The sequence below is a fragment of the Athene cunicularia genome (genome assembly GCF_003259725.1).
Source record: "Athene cunicularia isolate RWA chromosome 1 unlocalized genomic scaffold, athCun1 chr1_part1, whole genome shotgun sequence".
Taxonomy (NCBI): domain Eukaryota; kingdom Metazoa; phylum Chordata; class Aves; order Strigiformes; family Strigidae; genus Athene; species Athene cunicularia.
This window is the reverse complement of record NW_020799091.1, coordinates 6,205,223-6,220,784: the sequence shown is the minus strand read 5'-3', so window position 1 is coordinate 6,220,784 and position 15,562 is coordinate 6,205,223. Positions and strand designations below refer to the sequence as shown.

At 38.0% G+C, this 15,562-nt stretch overlaps 1 protein-coding gene across 22 annotated transcripts in view; it reads right to left on the bottom strand.

The window, feature by feature from the left end:
• Positions 1 to 15,562, bottom strand: part of DLG2 (discs large MAGUK scaffold protein 2) — a 1,035,190-nt gene that overhangs the window by 434,121 nt on the left and 585,507 nt on the right. For 2 of the 22 annotated variants that reach the window (XM_026841843.1, XM_026841944.1), the window contains exon 1: positions 14,969 to 15,445. The exons of the other annotated variants lie outside the window; for them this stretch is intronic. In XM_026841843.1, the coding sequence (XP_026697644.1) occupies positions 14,969 to 15,262 (294 nt within the window). In that variant the 5' untranslated portion in view covers positions 15,263 to 15,445. Of the gene's footprint in view, positions 1 to 14,968; positions 15,446 to 15,562 lie in introns of those variants that run through there. 22 annotated transcript variants of the gene reach the window in all.

The window sequence follows — 15,562 nt, the reverse complement described above, 5'->3', positions numbered from 1 at the left end:
TGATTTAAATGTTGCAAAAATACTTCACTATTAACTAAAATGTGATATCCCTGCAAAGCTGTTCATGTAGTGGAAATTCTGAAATATGTGAACTGCATATACCAAGGAGATTTCTTTCTGTTAAAGCTCCTTCCATGAACATTCAGTACATTTTTTAGTGTAATGGCTTCAATAGACCTTTTGTTTCACCCAGTACAGTTGTTTGTCATCACACAACACAATCAGTACCATTTGCTTCTCAGAAAAGTGGAAGACGTAAAAGTGGGAGCATAAATAATTAGCCAGTTCTTCACCAGTTCAAATAGCTAATGATTAAAAATGGTTTAGGACATCAAATGGATCCCTTGTGATAATGGTTGCAGCTACTTTGTTCTATTTCTTAATAAACTCATGAAATAAAGTTTAGTTTAAGAGTACCTTGTCCTGTAAATTTGAGAGATCCAAATGGACCGTGACAGATAGAGCTGAGCCCATCAGCCAAGCTGGTGGCATCTCCGTGAGAGCATATTTAATAAAGGCGAGAAAATGCCGAGGAGGAGAGAATGAGGGACCAACACAACCAGAGCAGTAGGAGGTCTTGCATGGCAGAGAAGGCACAGCCCCAGAGAGACCGTAGAATGAATCACAAAATTATAGAATGGTTTGGGTTGGAAGAAACCTTAGAGATCATCTAGTTCCAGCCCCCCCTGCCATGGGCAGGGCCACCTTCCACTAGCCCAGGTTGCCCAAAGCCCTGTCCAACCTGGCCTTGAACCCTTCCAGGGAGGGGGCAGCCACAGCTTCTCTGGGCAACCTGTGCCAGTGTCTCGCCACCCTCACAGGAAAGAATTTCTTGCTTATATCTAATCTAAATCTACCTTCTTTCACTTTGAAGCCTTTACAGCTCATCCTATCCCTACACCCCCTGATAAAGTCCTTCCCCAGCTTTCCTGTAGGCTCCCTTTAAGTACTAGAAGGCTGCTCTAAGGTCTCCAGGAGACTTCTCTAGGCTGTAGCCAATGGATAAGCCCAAGCTGAAGCAGGTACTTCCCCAGGGGGACTGCAGCCATGGAGGATCCATGCTGGTGAGGAAGAAACAAGGAAGAAGGAAGGCGTAGTGGAACAAAAGCGTGAGAACAAAGGAGCAGCAGAGAGAAACCGCTACATCCTGACCCCAACCTCCTGCACCACCTGTCACCGCACCAAAGGGACTGAGCATAACCTGCAGCAATAACAAGGAGGGAAGAGAGGTATCTGGAGTGAAGCTGAGCCTGGGAAAGGGGGAGGAGAGATTTTTCCCTAACTCTTTTTTTTTGTTTCTCAATACCTAACTCAGTAATTAAATTTTTATGTTAATTGGCAATAAAGTTAAATTCCTCAAATTGAGTATGTTTTGCCTGTGACAGTAATTGGGGAGCAAATTCCCTATTTTTATTTCAGTTCGTGAGCTTTCTCACTCCTGTTCTTCCTGTTTTCTCCTCTGCCCCGCTGCAGGGGCAGTGAGCAAGTGGTTGTGTGGGTGCTTGGCTGCCAGCTAGGGCCAACTCACTACAACGTGACCTAGCATTCCTCCAATTAAAACACATGTCAGGAGACTTTCCATCATAGTTACAAAATGCTCTTACCTAAAGATACCTAAAGCTTTTCCAGAATCTCTGAAAAACCACTACAGATGAGTAATACCTCAGGTCAAGACAGTGATGACAAAACACGAATAATAAACTCACAATAAATAAAGATCAAATTATCACAAAAACTGATTCAAATTCATCAAATAAAAGCTCATACAGTGTATAGACAAAGGCACAACTGTCCCAGATACCCCCTTATGTTTTATAGGAATAATGGCATTCCACGTTCCTTTATGCTTTACATGTGTAATGCCACTTATAATACATATATATTTCTATGAAAACAAGTACTGCTGTCAATCAAGTAAAAGTAATTAAACTAGTAAGATCATTTTTTATAATTTGATATAACAGATGATCTGCAAATAGCCCACTATGTCTCCAGCGGAGAATTTTAGAAATTACTTAACCGTACTTCACCCTTTTACATCTCTCCAACTGGATTAGTGCCTTCCTATGAAACATTAAAATGTTGAATTTTAAAAATAAATTTTAGTAGAGAATAGCTTCTATAAAACTTCATTGGAATTTTGCCAATGGGTTGTTTACAAAGCTCTAATACATTAAGAACAAATGACCGAGATAACTGAGTGATTAACGTTGCGAGTATTTTACATGAGAAGAACGAGAACAATATAGCCATGCAATTTTACATACAGGTGTATTTATCTGTGGTTGCAGAAATGCCTGTGCTGTTTAAGTCTGAAGGGCATTGGTGGCTGTTCTTATTGAATTTTAAATCAAAGAATAAGAATAGTATAGTGATTGCTAGTTCTCTACCAAAACTCCTGCATCACAATGGCTGAAATTTTGCATTCAGTAATCAGAGACAGCAATACTGCTTTATAATACTTTCATTCCAACTGAAATCCTAGTCCACTTACTCTTCCCACTAGTGCTGCAGTAGTTAAAGATCAGCCATTGCAGCAATTAACATTTACTTCTGTGGCCTTCAAACTCCTTTGGTGGATTGAATCCGAGTAAAAGACATATATAAAAATATGATTTTCTTTGTTCCTCTTGTCTTCCAATTTTGCTATTGTAGTTTCAACATAAATTAAAAATTATAAATAAAAACAGGAGTAGCATTTTCTGTGTGTTTGATATTTTCAACTTTAAAAACATCTTAACTATTTTTTTTAAAATCCTGGCAATTCACATATCAAATAGATTTTTTTATGGGTTTTCCTTCTTTTTCTTTTTTTTCACTTTTAAATAGAAATGGAAAAGACAATAGCATGAACTAAAAAAAAAAAAAAAAAAAAAAAAAAAAAAAAAAAAAAAAAAAAAGAAAATCTAATAACTCAATAGAATTTCAGGTTAGAATACTACTTTGGTCCCAGTTCAGCAGGGTACTTAACTTTTGGGCTGAGTTCAGCATTCAAATTATTGCCAGTATTGCCAGGTCCCACTAACATAGACTGTTTCAGCATGCTTAGGGAACAGTGTTAAGCACTGTGCTGAACTGTGGTACATAAAGTTTTCACTTTCCTTTCTACTGCCATGGCTTTATTGAACTTCTGTTTTTCAGATGTCCCTGAAGAAAAATACTGTTTAAGAAGTTTTAGCTATCTTTAATGACTTTTTTCAAGGTTTTGGCTCTTACATTTTCAGCATTTTCTCCTCTTATTCCAACTTTACCAATTTAGTATCATGAGAACTGGTTGAACTGTGTTGTCCAGCTTTGCACAACATCCCAGCGATAAGGTCAGCTCAAACTGCTGAAGCAGTCATCCTGCATTGATGGAAAGGCTTGAAGAAGTAGTGCTAGTTGAGTCATTGCTTTGTACCTTCAAGCCAATATGTCCATCACCCCAAGAGCACAACCCTTCCTTTAGCTGGTTTCTCATAGATTGAATGATGTGATGCAAACTGACCCACTTCAGCAAAGACCTCACTACCCACTGCACAGCTGTCTTTAGTACCATGAAGAATCACTAACCTTGAAAAGATAGAAATGCCATCAACATACACATGCTCATGGATCCAGGAAGTCACTGAGATCTCCAGCAAGGGGACTGGGCTTGATGCCACACCTCCATGGTGGCCGCAAGCAGCACAAGCCCTTAAAGGTCCAATGGAGAACAGATTCTAGATGCCCTTCCACATAGATGGGTTAGCCAAAACCCAGCATAAACCAGCTAAAAATGAGAGTACTCCAACAAACAGTGCAGGTTGGTCCAGTCCATCTGTTGCCTATGGGACTAAGCTATGATAAAGGGGTTGAAAATGCAAAGCTCCCCCTCTGTTTTATGTATAATCCACAAAATGTTTGTTAACCTCCCAGCCTCAGCCTTCCCAGTCTGAAATCAAATGAACACTGACCTAACTCACAAATGTATCAGAGAACAAAAGAATCACATAGCTGTTCCTTCTGAGGCGCTTTTAGAAATGTCAAGACATCAGGCAGTAATGACATCTGGAGAGAACACAAACAGGATCAATTTTGCTTTGATCACCTTCCCTGCCCCTGGTTATTTGTTGAACACCAACTAATACTTCAGATTGCAAAAAGAATTTGCTTCATCTTTGTGCTTTTATTATTGCTATTATTATTAATAAAACCAAAAACAAGCTCTGTCACCCCTCATCCCCCTGCCACCAAATGTTTCTGATGTGGCAATTCTGTTCCCTTTTCCATTTTGCTGTTCTGTCGGATTTGCTGAACTCTCAAGTGCAAGAGGTAACATGATGAAATAGAAACTGGCACAAAGTACATTAAAGTTATTATCACCTGAGGACAAATCCTGGCAAGTGAACCACAAGAAAAAAGACTTCCATCTGGAAATAAGACAAAGAGCATACAGGTAAACCCAGTAATTCCACTGTTTAGGCAGCCATTCAAAAGTGTTAAAAAACAGATGAAGTATGAAAGAAAACTATGTAGAAGTAATGGGGCTTTTCAAAAAGAAGACAGAAAGGGGGAAAGGTGAGAAGGAAAACAGGTACTAAATTTCCCCAGTAGCAAAACGTGTTTTGAAAGGGTAACACATAAAGTGAGCAAAATACAACCTTCTGGTTTGACATGACAAGGGCTACCATCAGAAGATACAAGGACCCGACAATTATTGATCTGATGAGCTTTTTAGATTTTGGCCATTCAGCAAAATATTTCTTCAATTCTGCATTTTCATCCACTACAAAGAGCTGGTTCATTCCTCTCTGTATTCTCCATATGATTAACATAATGTTTCATTTCTTGGTACATGGAATAGTTTAGTTGACAGACAACAACCAATGCTTAAAACCAAAACAACTAGGAGTGATAACCTCAATTTTCAGCACAAATTATTTAAAGAGTAATGTTCCCAGTTTGTGCTGACTACACATAGACTTAAATGCATCTCAGTATAAACAGAAGATCCACCGAGAATACTGCCATGACAACTCAAAGAAAAAAGAACTACAAAAGGCAGTATTTATAGCCACAAAAGTGATCAGATCGCTACCACTTTTATACTTGCAATGGCTGAACAAGCTAATAACTGCCCCAGAGGCAACTGCGGTATATCATGACTCTGTTACATATAGTACATCTACACGTGGTACATTACAGAAAAAGCATGTTGTAGTCAAATCAAACTGACACAAACTACTATTGGCCCCCCGTACATTTCTGTGGAGTTTCACTTCTTTAAATTCATTAAAGATTTAAATAATAATGATCAAGAATTATAATAATAATCATAGCAACCTACAAATGTTTTCAAAATTGCTGAAAATCCTATTGGCTGGGTTTTTCAGAATTGCCCAGTGATTAATGTGTTCAGTGGATGCCTAGCTATATAAGTGAGTGTTTCCAAAAATTAAACTCCTTGAAAGTATGAATATGTGGCACCCTTTTCTTCCATCACTTCCTAACCTCCTCCCCAAATTGTGAAGTGACTACGTCTCTAGCCAGGTGTTACAGGTTATTCACCTCCAGACAAGTTCTACCCATAACCAATCCCCTGATAATGCTATTCTGCTCTGAACATGCAGTGCTAAAAAGCAGTTCCTGAAAAATTAAAATCAATGGGCACTGAAGATATACAGTTGTCAATAACTGACTGACTATCAATACCGCAAAAGTTTTCATGTAGCTCATATACAAATGCATACACATTAGCCGGATGAATAGCCAGAAAAAAAATATTAATAAGCTGCAGTGGAAGCTGGATTTCAATCATGTTTTATGGGTTCTCATAATAAACAGTTTGGATTTACTTCCACATATGTGTTTTTTCTGCATGTTAGGAAGAAGTGCAGAGGAATGTTCCATAATCTCTCCAAGTCTGAAATTAGGAGCTCTGTGCCAAGTTCTGATAAGTCAGAGATGTACATGTCTAACAAGGAAAACCGATGATGCTCAAACTGCTTAGATCTTTTATTTCTAAATAACTTGATATCCTAGGAATTTAAAAAAAAAATATATCTTTGCTTTGCCAGCCATTAGAAAACATGACTTGAATATCTGTCCTGCTTTGGTTTGTGCACAGATGCTTAAAACTTTATTATTTACCTATAAATGTATTAAAACATTACATGTATTGAAACATGAATGCGTAAAGGTCTTGTACAATATAAATATGCATACTCAGTGTTACCCTTTTTCTATTTTTAGATACACAATTTAAAAATGGAAAAGAACTCACGTCATAGGAGTGAGATATTTTATTGATGGAGCAGAAATAACAGCTAGCTAAGAAAAACTGCTGCACAGCGCCACAGCCATATTCATGGAAGATGTGGATTTCAATACTACATAGTGTAAGCTTTAATAACTGCGGTTGGTTAGCTGGTTTGGTTTGGTTGGTTGGTTGAAACTATATCTTACTAACGTTATGCAAAAAATTGTCTTTGAGAAGTAACCCGTTGGAAAATAAAACAACAGAGGTGTATCTTTTCTACAGGCCTAAAGTATGTGACTCTAAATTTATGCTTGAGCAAGCCGATGCTGTACAAAGGCCAAAGACCATTGAGAACACGGTAGCAAATGTGAGCGTATCGGTCCCAGAGAGAATGTGAGATCAGGGCTCTGATTTTTTACTGTCTTCTTACTGAATACCTAGATACGAATTTCTGGTTCTTCTTGCAAAGTATTTGCCCATTCGAGTCTATCTGCCTGACTGCAGTCTCACAGAGCTAAATTCAGTTACAACTGACCTGTGACAAGTGACTTCCATACACATGACTGCAGGATGGACAGATTTCAGGAGAACCCAGATGTGTCCGCTGAGCAGAAAGTGAGAACAGAAAGGGAAAGAGAACAAGGTGTCCCCCAAACTCTCCACTTCCTAAATGAAACATTATTTTTTATTGAGTTCTTGGAGGTAGCAAAGAGCTGGATAAAAGTTTCTGCACTTAGCACAAGGAGGCCCCCAAGCACCATTGTGTTGTCAAAACCAAGTGCTGACACCAGGTTGCCCATTAAGTGTGAGGAGCTTTGAAAGAGGCAGCTGCCTGCTATCTTCTGGGACACGTCCCTTGTCACATGCTTCTCCTCTCAGCCTTGTGCTGGTGCTAGGAGCTGCGCTAGTGGACATCAAGCTGGGACAAGAAATAGGACTCTGAAACACCTTTTATTTTCTGGTTTAACTTTCTGGCATGTCAGTTCTCTGAGCTCAGTACACAACCGTACAAAGCACTACAATGAAGGAAGCAAAGTGTAGGGCCAGGACCCCACGCCTCTGGCTCCCACCCTAAGTGGAACACAGCTGCATTTCTCCTTCGCAAAGCTGTCAAAATCACGTATCTCACACAAGAGACCCTACAGAATGAAAAAAGAAAAAAGTAAAACCAGAGTTTAGGCCTTTACTCACATTTTCAATAAATATTTAATGCACTCAGCTATCAGGTGAGTGATGAATGTGACCTAAAAATTGGACAAACCAGAACACAGACAAATAGCAAAAGTTTCTGTGATTGTGAATGCAACAAATACCAGTTCAATATGAGGAAGTGTTTATCAGAATATAAATGAAAAACAAATGTAAACAACAAGTCTTAAAAGCCTCTGTTTAACCGTTTTCCTACCTGAGTGCGGCATAGCTGCTCTACAATGTGTGTAACTAGAAGCATTCTGCTCCCATTTGAAATGCATCATGAAAATAATTTGTCTGATCTGTTTGACCAGTTATATGAGCAATTTCAGCTGCTAAAGTAACCTGCTTCTTGTACAAATACTTAATCAGAAAGGTAAAACTCCACATTAAAAGTATAACATATCGTAAACAAAACCAGATGTTACTTTGCTAAACTGGATTTTGTACTGCATTCATAGCTGGCTCCTGTGATTTAAAAGAAAGCTTACACCAGAATTGGAATTTATAGAAAAGATTATTTTGTTTGTTTTTCTGATGTTCATTTTAGATATTACAGAACTTGTATTTTGAATACATAAAGAAGTCCTTTTTGATCCCTGTATTTCTAAACTCTCAAAATAAGGTTTGATTTTTTGAAATTAGGTGGCCACTGAGCCAATTAATCTGATTAACTGCAGTAATTTATAAAAAAATAGTTATACAATAAGGTAAATTAATATATGTTATTTAATTTATAAACTCTATTGTAACAATCTATGGCTTATTTCAAAACAAACACAGTTCTTAAAACCAAAGTAATTTAATCCATAATTCTTTTTTGGCTTTTTTGGCTCTATTTGTATTATCCTTCATCCAAAAGCCACATGCAGACATGAGGAAACTGAGAGCTAATTTGGCAAACTCTGTAAATCCTGTCATTACTACAACCAGAAACTCCCTTTAGGTTTTTGTTGGGTTTTGTGGTTTTGTTTTTTTTTTTCGTAGGGAACTCTGACATTTTCACAGTTGATTAAAATACCCCAGAATACTAGAGATAGCCATTTCCAAAACAGAAATCAATTTTCAGGTTGTGTCTTCAAGTCATGCCAAAATAGCTGAGACAAATTCTATCTCAGTCTTAGCCATTGCTCAGCATCCAGCTGTCATGCATCATCCTTCACTTATTTTGTTTTGATTAGACCAAAACCATCTTGTTGCATTGCTGTAAAGTTTTTGCAGCTTTGAATGCCTAATTTAAATGTAGTGGAACACTTGACAGAGAGCACAACCAGGGTTATCAAATCTTATTCCTATCATCTTAAGCAACCCCTTTTTTTTCCCTTTAGAGCAGCGAGCATCCAGTCTATCAATCCTGTTGACATGCCACAAAATAGTTTTAGCAGCCTGTAACCTCACGAGTCAATATAAGAGACAGAAAGACTAAAATCCTATAGTGTGTCTTCTGCTATCAGAGTAATACAGGACAGATCAAAGACCTTACTGTGTTGTAAATTCCTGTGATGGTAAGGAGCTTGTTAGGTGAAAATGCCTTGATATTCCTAGGAATGGATTACATGGCAGACTATAGAAAAAGTGAACAGAAAAAAAAAAAAAAAAAAAAAAAAAAAAAAAAAAGGGTATGAATCCCTTTGGACTCTGCCAGTCCAGTCCTAGGGAAATGCCCTTCTGTTCTCAAATATGATGAACAGTTTATCCATGGGTAAACAAACATGCCAAATATTAGAGAAATTTATCAATAGCAGGAGGACTATCAGAGCACTTGTGCAGTTTTTGCCAATTACCAATGCTACAAACAATTCCCTTCCAAATTCTACAATTCCCTTCCCATGCTTCCTTTCATCCCCCCTGAAAATCCCAGAAGCCAAATTATATGTCAAAGGGAGAAAATGTTCTTGGCTTCTTGAATCATCTAGGAGGAGAAACTTTGAAACATGGGATTAATTAAATGCAAATCTAAATATGGTGCAACAAATCATGCAAATTAAGCATTAACATATTTATGACTTAAAAATCAGCAGGAGCCAAAATGTGTGTAGATAAGCTATAAATCATGACAATCATTGGTTTGTACAGTACACAGCATATATTTATCCTTTTCAGTATTTAAATGAAAATATATAGAACACTCTTGCACACAAACACTTACATGATCTGTGTAACCATGCCTATTTCTAAATTGTCTTTGCTGCCACTTAAAATTATGTAGTATTAAAAATATTAATACTGATGAAAGACCAGACACACTAATAGAAGGAAGCAGAATATTATGCAACAAAAGAAAAGAATATCCACTTTTCTTTTACTCCCCATGGCCTCTGCAAAGCAACGCTGCATTATCAATCCAGGCAGAGGTGGCAGAAGGACCCCTTGAGACACAGCAGAAAATCTGGAGTGAATGACACATCTCCATGTTCCCGAATCTACAGAGCACAAAGCCTCATGCCTAGTGCTGGGGTTTTCTTTTCTCTTTTTTTTTTTTTTTTTTTCCCCTCCCAAGTCTGTATGTTATAGAGAAAGTCCAAATGTGTCTCAATATGTTTAGTTCATGGTCTTTTCATGACATAATGGTCATCTTTCAAATCAGAATCACGTGAACAGCCATTACATTACAGAAATCATATTTCTGAACAAATATTAATGAACATTTCATGTTACTTCTGACCAGGAACGTTCACATTGCTAATGAGATTGCTGACCTCAACGCAGTGGACTCATAGACTAATCTTTGACCTCCTTTTTATGCAAAGTATAACCTTAAATGCTATGAATTCAGTATTAACAATGCTCTCCTGGTTTTGGTAGAGGAAATAGGTTAAACATGAATGTAAAAGCATAATGTTTTCTAAAGCAGCTTTCCTGAGAGAGTGTCAGATATGAATGTCACTGAGGACGCTGTAGACTTCTCAAAGTCCTATGGCAGTCAGTGGGACTGCATATAGGAACTGGTAGAAGAATATTACTCATCTTGCAAAAGGACATGCTAACAGATTTTGTGTTTCCTCTTTGAAACATTGTCAGCAATCTATGCAGCTGTCACTTAAAAGATGTACAAATTAGTTTACTTCTATAAATGCAGCACAATGATCCATCCAAGGCAAGATGCTGAATTAAGATACATCTTCCTAAAACTTAGGAGTTGATAAGAGCATACCAGTCTGAGAATGGGATGTGAAACTCTTGATCCATTAGAAATTGCCCAGTTACTTCTCTCTGTTTTATTATTCTTAAAAGTGTCAGAGTTATATCAAATCTTGACACTTGACTTAGGCACATCTATCTCTTAATAGTTTTGAAGATTAGGAAAGGAAAAAAGTTTAAAAGCCAAATAAAAAGCATTATTTGGCTCTCCTTTAACTGCTATTTTACCAGCACTTGAACATACTAAATTAGAGTGAAAAGATTTCCCTCAGCTAACTAAAATAGCTCTATGTACCTCCATTGCCGGGAGTGACTTGACAGAAGAACGGCCAGTTAGATGCGGGAATCTGTGAACCTGAAAGGAATAATCTAAGCTTTCAAAAACCCAACCGATGACAAATTATTTCTTTATACTGTTAGGAGAGCCAGTACCTCTTGCAATAGACCTTCTGCTTCAGTACTGTAGCAGAATGCCTTGAGGCAGCTCTCACCACATCTCACCATTGAAAAAGCTCGCAAATGATATACTGAAATTTCAGCACTAGAGCCAGAGGCCTTCAAAGACAAAAGACGATTCTCAGCTGGTACTTCAAAATTTGGCTACTCACTACCTTTTTTAAGTCACGCCACATCTACAAACTAGGGTTTAGCTTACAAGCCTCTCTACCATGTAACAAAACAGCTCAGTGATGCTATTTTTTTAAAAAGACACTGACTGTAAAAAACCACTTTTTTCTGATATTGCAGGGGAAAAAAAAAAAAACAACCAACCAAAACAGTTATCCAAGTTGACATTGACAGGAAACTATTTTAAAATATGTGAAGATTTACACTTCCATGTAAGTTTTCAAAACACAACACATGTATGCATTTTTGCAGATGACACATCCAGGATACTATCTCATATGAGATGTTTTTTCTTGAGAACATTTCAAAATAGAAGAGGCCAAAATTTATAGCAAATAGAGTTAGCTGAATTAAAGTGGAGTCTAATACTGTGTTCTGAATGGGAAAATAGCCACTTCTACCTCTTCCTTCCCCTTTAACAGAAGAATATTAAGCACTAGGAATCTGAAAAGATGCAGTTACACACATATCGGGGAAGTGTTTAGAGGAAGCCCTCTTTCATATAGACAGCACAAATTAAAATTTATACCTTGTACTTCTTGAAACAAACATGGCAGCTCAATCTCTGCAATTTCCTCTTCAACCTTTAATCAGGGTAATACAGACGCATATCCCTCCATCCCTTCTGCACAGAGTAACTGTTCATCGCACACCTTCACCTACATGTTACCATATACATCTAATCTGCTTAACTGGTAGATGATGTGTGCCAGCAGTCTCTATGTACCAACAGGGAAGGTACCTCCAATGTTACAAACTACAGCCAGCATTAGAATGACCCATAGAAAATGTCAGGTCACCTCCTTGCCTCTGCACCCTCCACTTCCAAAACTTATCTCAGATCTCTCACAGTTAGGGTAATACCGAACTTAGATGTGAAAACTGAGAGAATCACACAGATTATATGACTCCATGATGCTAACAGTGATAGAGATAGCTGGTGCATTACAAAGAAGCAAGAAATAATTCCAGGCAACATGGACATATAAAACTCGCCTATTAACTCACTTATTTTATTTTTTTTTTTCCTTCTTTTGTTCTTTTTCTTTTAGATAAAGGAAACGGAACTGTAAATGAGTTTGTCAAAAAGGACTGAAAAAAAAAATAAGTCTTGGAATCAAATTTTCATCTATACTTGATTTCAAGTCACTTTCAAAACTAAGAGGGTTTTTTTTTTTCGTAATTTAATTTCTATTTGGATATATAGAAAGTATGTTCCTACCCACAACTCAACATGAAACTGAGCAAACACAAACATGCAACCTAGCAAAGCAGAATTTCTAAGACAATTAAAATATTAATACCAGAACACCATTCTTTGATCTGACATACTAAAGAAGAAACTGGTAAAGAAAATCAGTATTTTTATCAGGATCAGGATGGCGAAGTGTACATTAGTCACAGCTGTCTAGTACTCACTCTAGGAATTAAGGACCTGTGCACTACATTTGGTACTATAGTACTAATCAAGAAGTAGTTTTTCCAAGGTGTTATATCTTTCCTATGCTTGAAGAAGGCAACCATCCCAAAGATGTCAAGCAGAAGAAAAATCTGCTCAGAACCTTTACAGAAAAAATCCCTCCAACTTTGAAGTTGTCATTAGCTTATTTATTATTACATTTACAGGTAAGATGGAAATTTCAAATAAATTTTTCTGTTTTCTAGGCTAGCAAATATAGCTGTTTCACTACTGCTCCTTACTTTGACAAGAAAGATGACAGTTTTCCCAGTCAATATAGACCTCAAAAATCATCACTGACTTCAATTTGTATCGTCAAAGTAAGGGCAATTATTAAAGGCAGCTATATAATGTTTTCCTATATTGCATCTATGCAATGTAATTGATAAAATATTGTGTAAGCGTATGTACATACAATATATGTACACACATAAACATATATATACACACTCTTTCCTTTCTTCCCATAGCTTACACAATGCCTACTTTGCACAGAGAAAAAAAAATTATTTGAAACAAACTATCTCATAACTCTGTGACATAAAATGCACCAAGTATTTGCCAAAATAAGGACATCAGTCCATACCTAGGCAACAACATGAGTTTGACTGATGGCAGATCGATTCATTATTGGCAGAACCCAAGAAAGGGACTTTCCTAAACAGAGTAAGGTAGTTGGCATTAAGAACGTACAGTAAAGAAAGTTCATGGTGCAGAGTTCAAAATTAGATATCAGGAAGTACATACACCCGGACAATTTCTCATTATCTAAGCACAAGTGGGTGTGATTACAAAGGCATTGAAAAGACTGAAGTAAATTTACAATGCACCTATAACTTAAATACTGAAGTAGTCTTAGAAATGGCCTTTAACTTTTTCTTTTTTTAATTTATTAAAATGGCTTCTTCATTTTCTAAATTCTGTATCTTCGAAAACCAAGGAACTCTTTCCTTTACAGTTTGGTTTTTTTTTTTTTTCCTTCAAGCTTTTTCCAAAACCAGTCTTCAGAGCCCAAGAAAATGTTTAGAGCTTTTCATAATCAAAATTAGAAGAAAGTCTTGTTCTATGTTTATATATTATTTTAATATTTGCTTTATTCTAGCATAAATAGTTATACGTGCTTTATATATGACAGAGAATGTATAACATATACTGTAGTCACATGCAACATTTTGGTCACTTCACTCTAAAATATATCACAAACTTAGTTTTTCCACTTCATAATAGATTTGAGTAAAAAATGAAGCTTTTCATATATAGCAATCACTTTTAGTCAACAGAGCATCACTTTTTTAGACCATAAGAAAAGATAAAGTACAGCTACACTATCTGACAATCCTTTTCTTTATTGCTTTTCTGTTCAGTGAAAATATATTAAAACCATTTCCACCAAAGAATTGATTTGATCTCTAGAGAGGGTGCGCATGTTCAGTGTAGGTTAAGGCTAGTTAAACTCTGGTGTATACTATTTCAGTAAGTAAACATACATCTCAAAAATCTATTTCAACACTGAGTTCTACTTTTTTGGTGTGAAATTATGACAAAAGGATTTGATGTTGACACAACGTAAAGCTTTTGAATGAGCTTAAAGTTTTTTAAGGCAGAAATGAAAACATACATCAGTGGAAGAAGTGCTAATGCTTTTTAATATTAACCATCATATGAATGTCACTGTGATTTCTATTTCACACTGCTGGTTTATCTGGTGTGTAATCATTCTCAGTCTAATGGCTTACAGGTATCTGTACAGCTCCCTAGACCCTGTTTGGCTTATATTTTAAAATACACTGCCTTACCATAAAATAAAGATCTATAGATTTGTGAAAGCTAAAGAGCTATTTCATATTTATTGAAGATTTCAATACATTTGAAGTTCAAAAAAGGAAAAACAGGTCACACTCTCTCTTATTAATACATCTAAAATACACCTCCCATGCTCTCTGTTTAAAATATCCTTATTAATTTCATGCAATAGTTGAAAACAAACTCTTTACAGGAGCAGGCAAAATCCGTTACATGAGGAGATAAACGCATCCTTTCTCTACACAACACATTGGAATACAAAGTCTGTAGAACCTGAGATAGAAACCAAAACATTTTAACAAGAAAACCCCTCCAAGAGGACCCCGCAATTTCCACAGGCCACGGAGAATCAATATTCAAACAACAAGACATCACCAACGACAGCTCACCCTTGCATATAATTTTTCCAGAAGGCACCACTAAACACAAACCAAGACACAGCACGAAAAGTTGCCGACACCACCAAACCTCACTTTCTTTCCTCGGAGCATCCTTTAAGTCGCTTGGAGAGCAAAGAAGCGGCTCACCTGCACCAGGGGGGACCAGCCGTGGGCACAGGCGCACTCTGACCACCACTCCCCCGGGCTGCCCTGGGGCTTGGCTGGGCATCTGCGGGGGCTCTTCCGCACAGTGTCCCACGGAGGGACAACCTTGCCCCTGCTCTGGCTGGCTCCCCCGGGTCCCCACTGGAGCCCCGGCGGATGCTGGTGCCAGGGACAGGCGCAGTGGGCATCCCTGGCTAGGGGGGGCACGCTCCTGCCGGCGGCCGAGCCCTCGGGCCCCCTGCCGAGGCTGTGCTGCTTGGGGAGGTGTGCGTGCATGGCGCACCCTGGGCTTCCCTTGGCCAGTTTGCGGGAAAGTGCTCCTCCCGGCAGACGTGCGGTCCTTTGGCGGGGCCTCTCCGGCCCCCTGGCAGCAGCTAGCGGCGGGGCACGGCGGAGCGCCTGCCCGGCAGCTCCCTCTCAATAGCGGACTCCACTCGCGCAGCGGCTTGACAGCATCCCCGCTGCAGGCAGAAGCAATCAATGCTCTGCCTGGCTGGGGACGCGCGCCTGCATCCTTTCTGGATGACAGACCACGGGAGGGGAAAAAAAAAAAAAAAAAAAAAAAAAAAAAAAAAA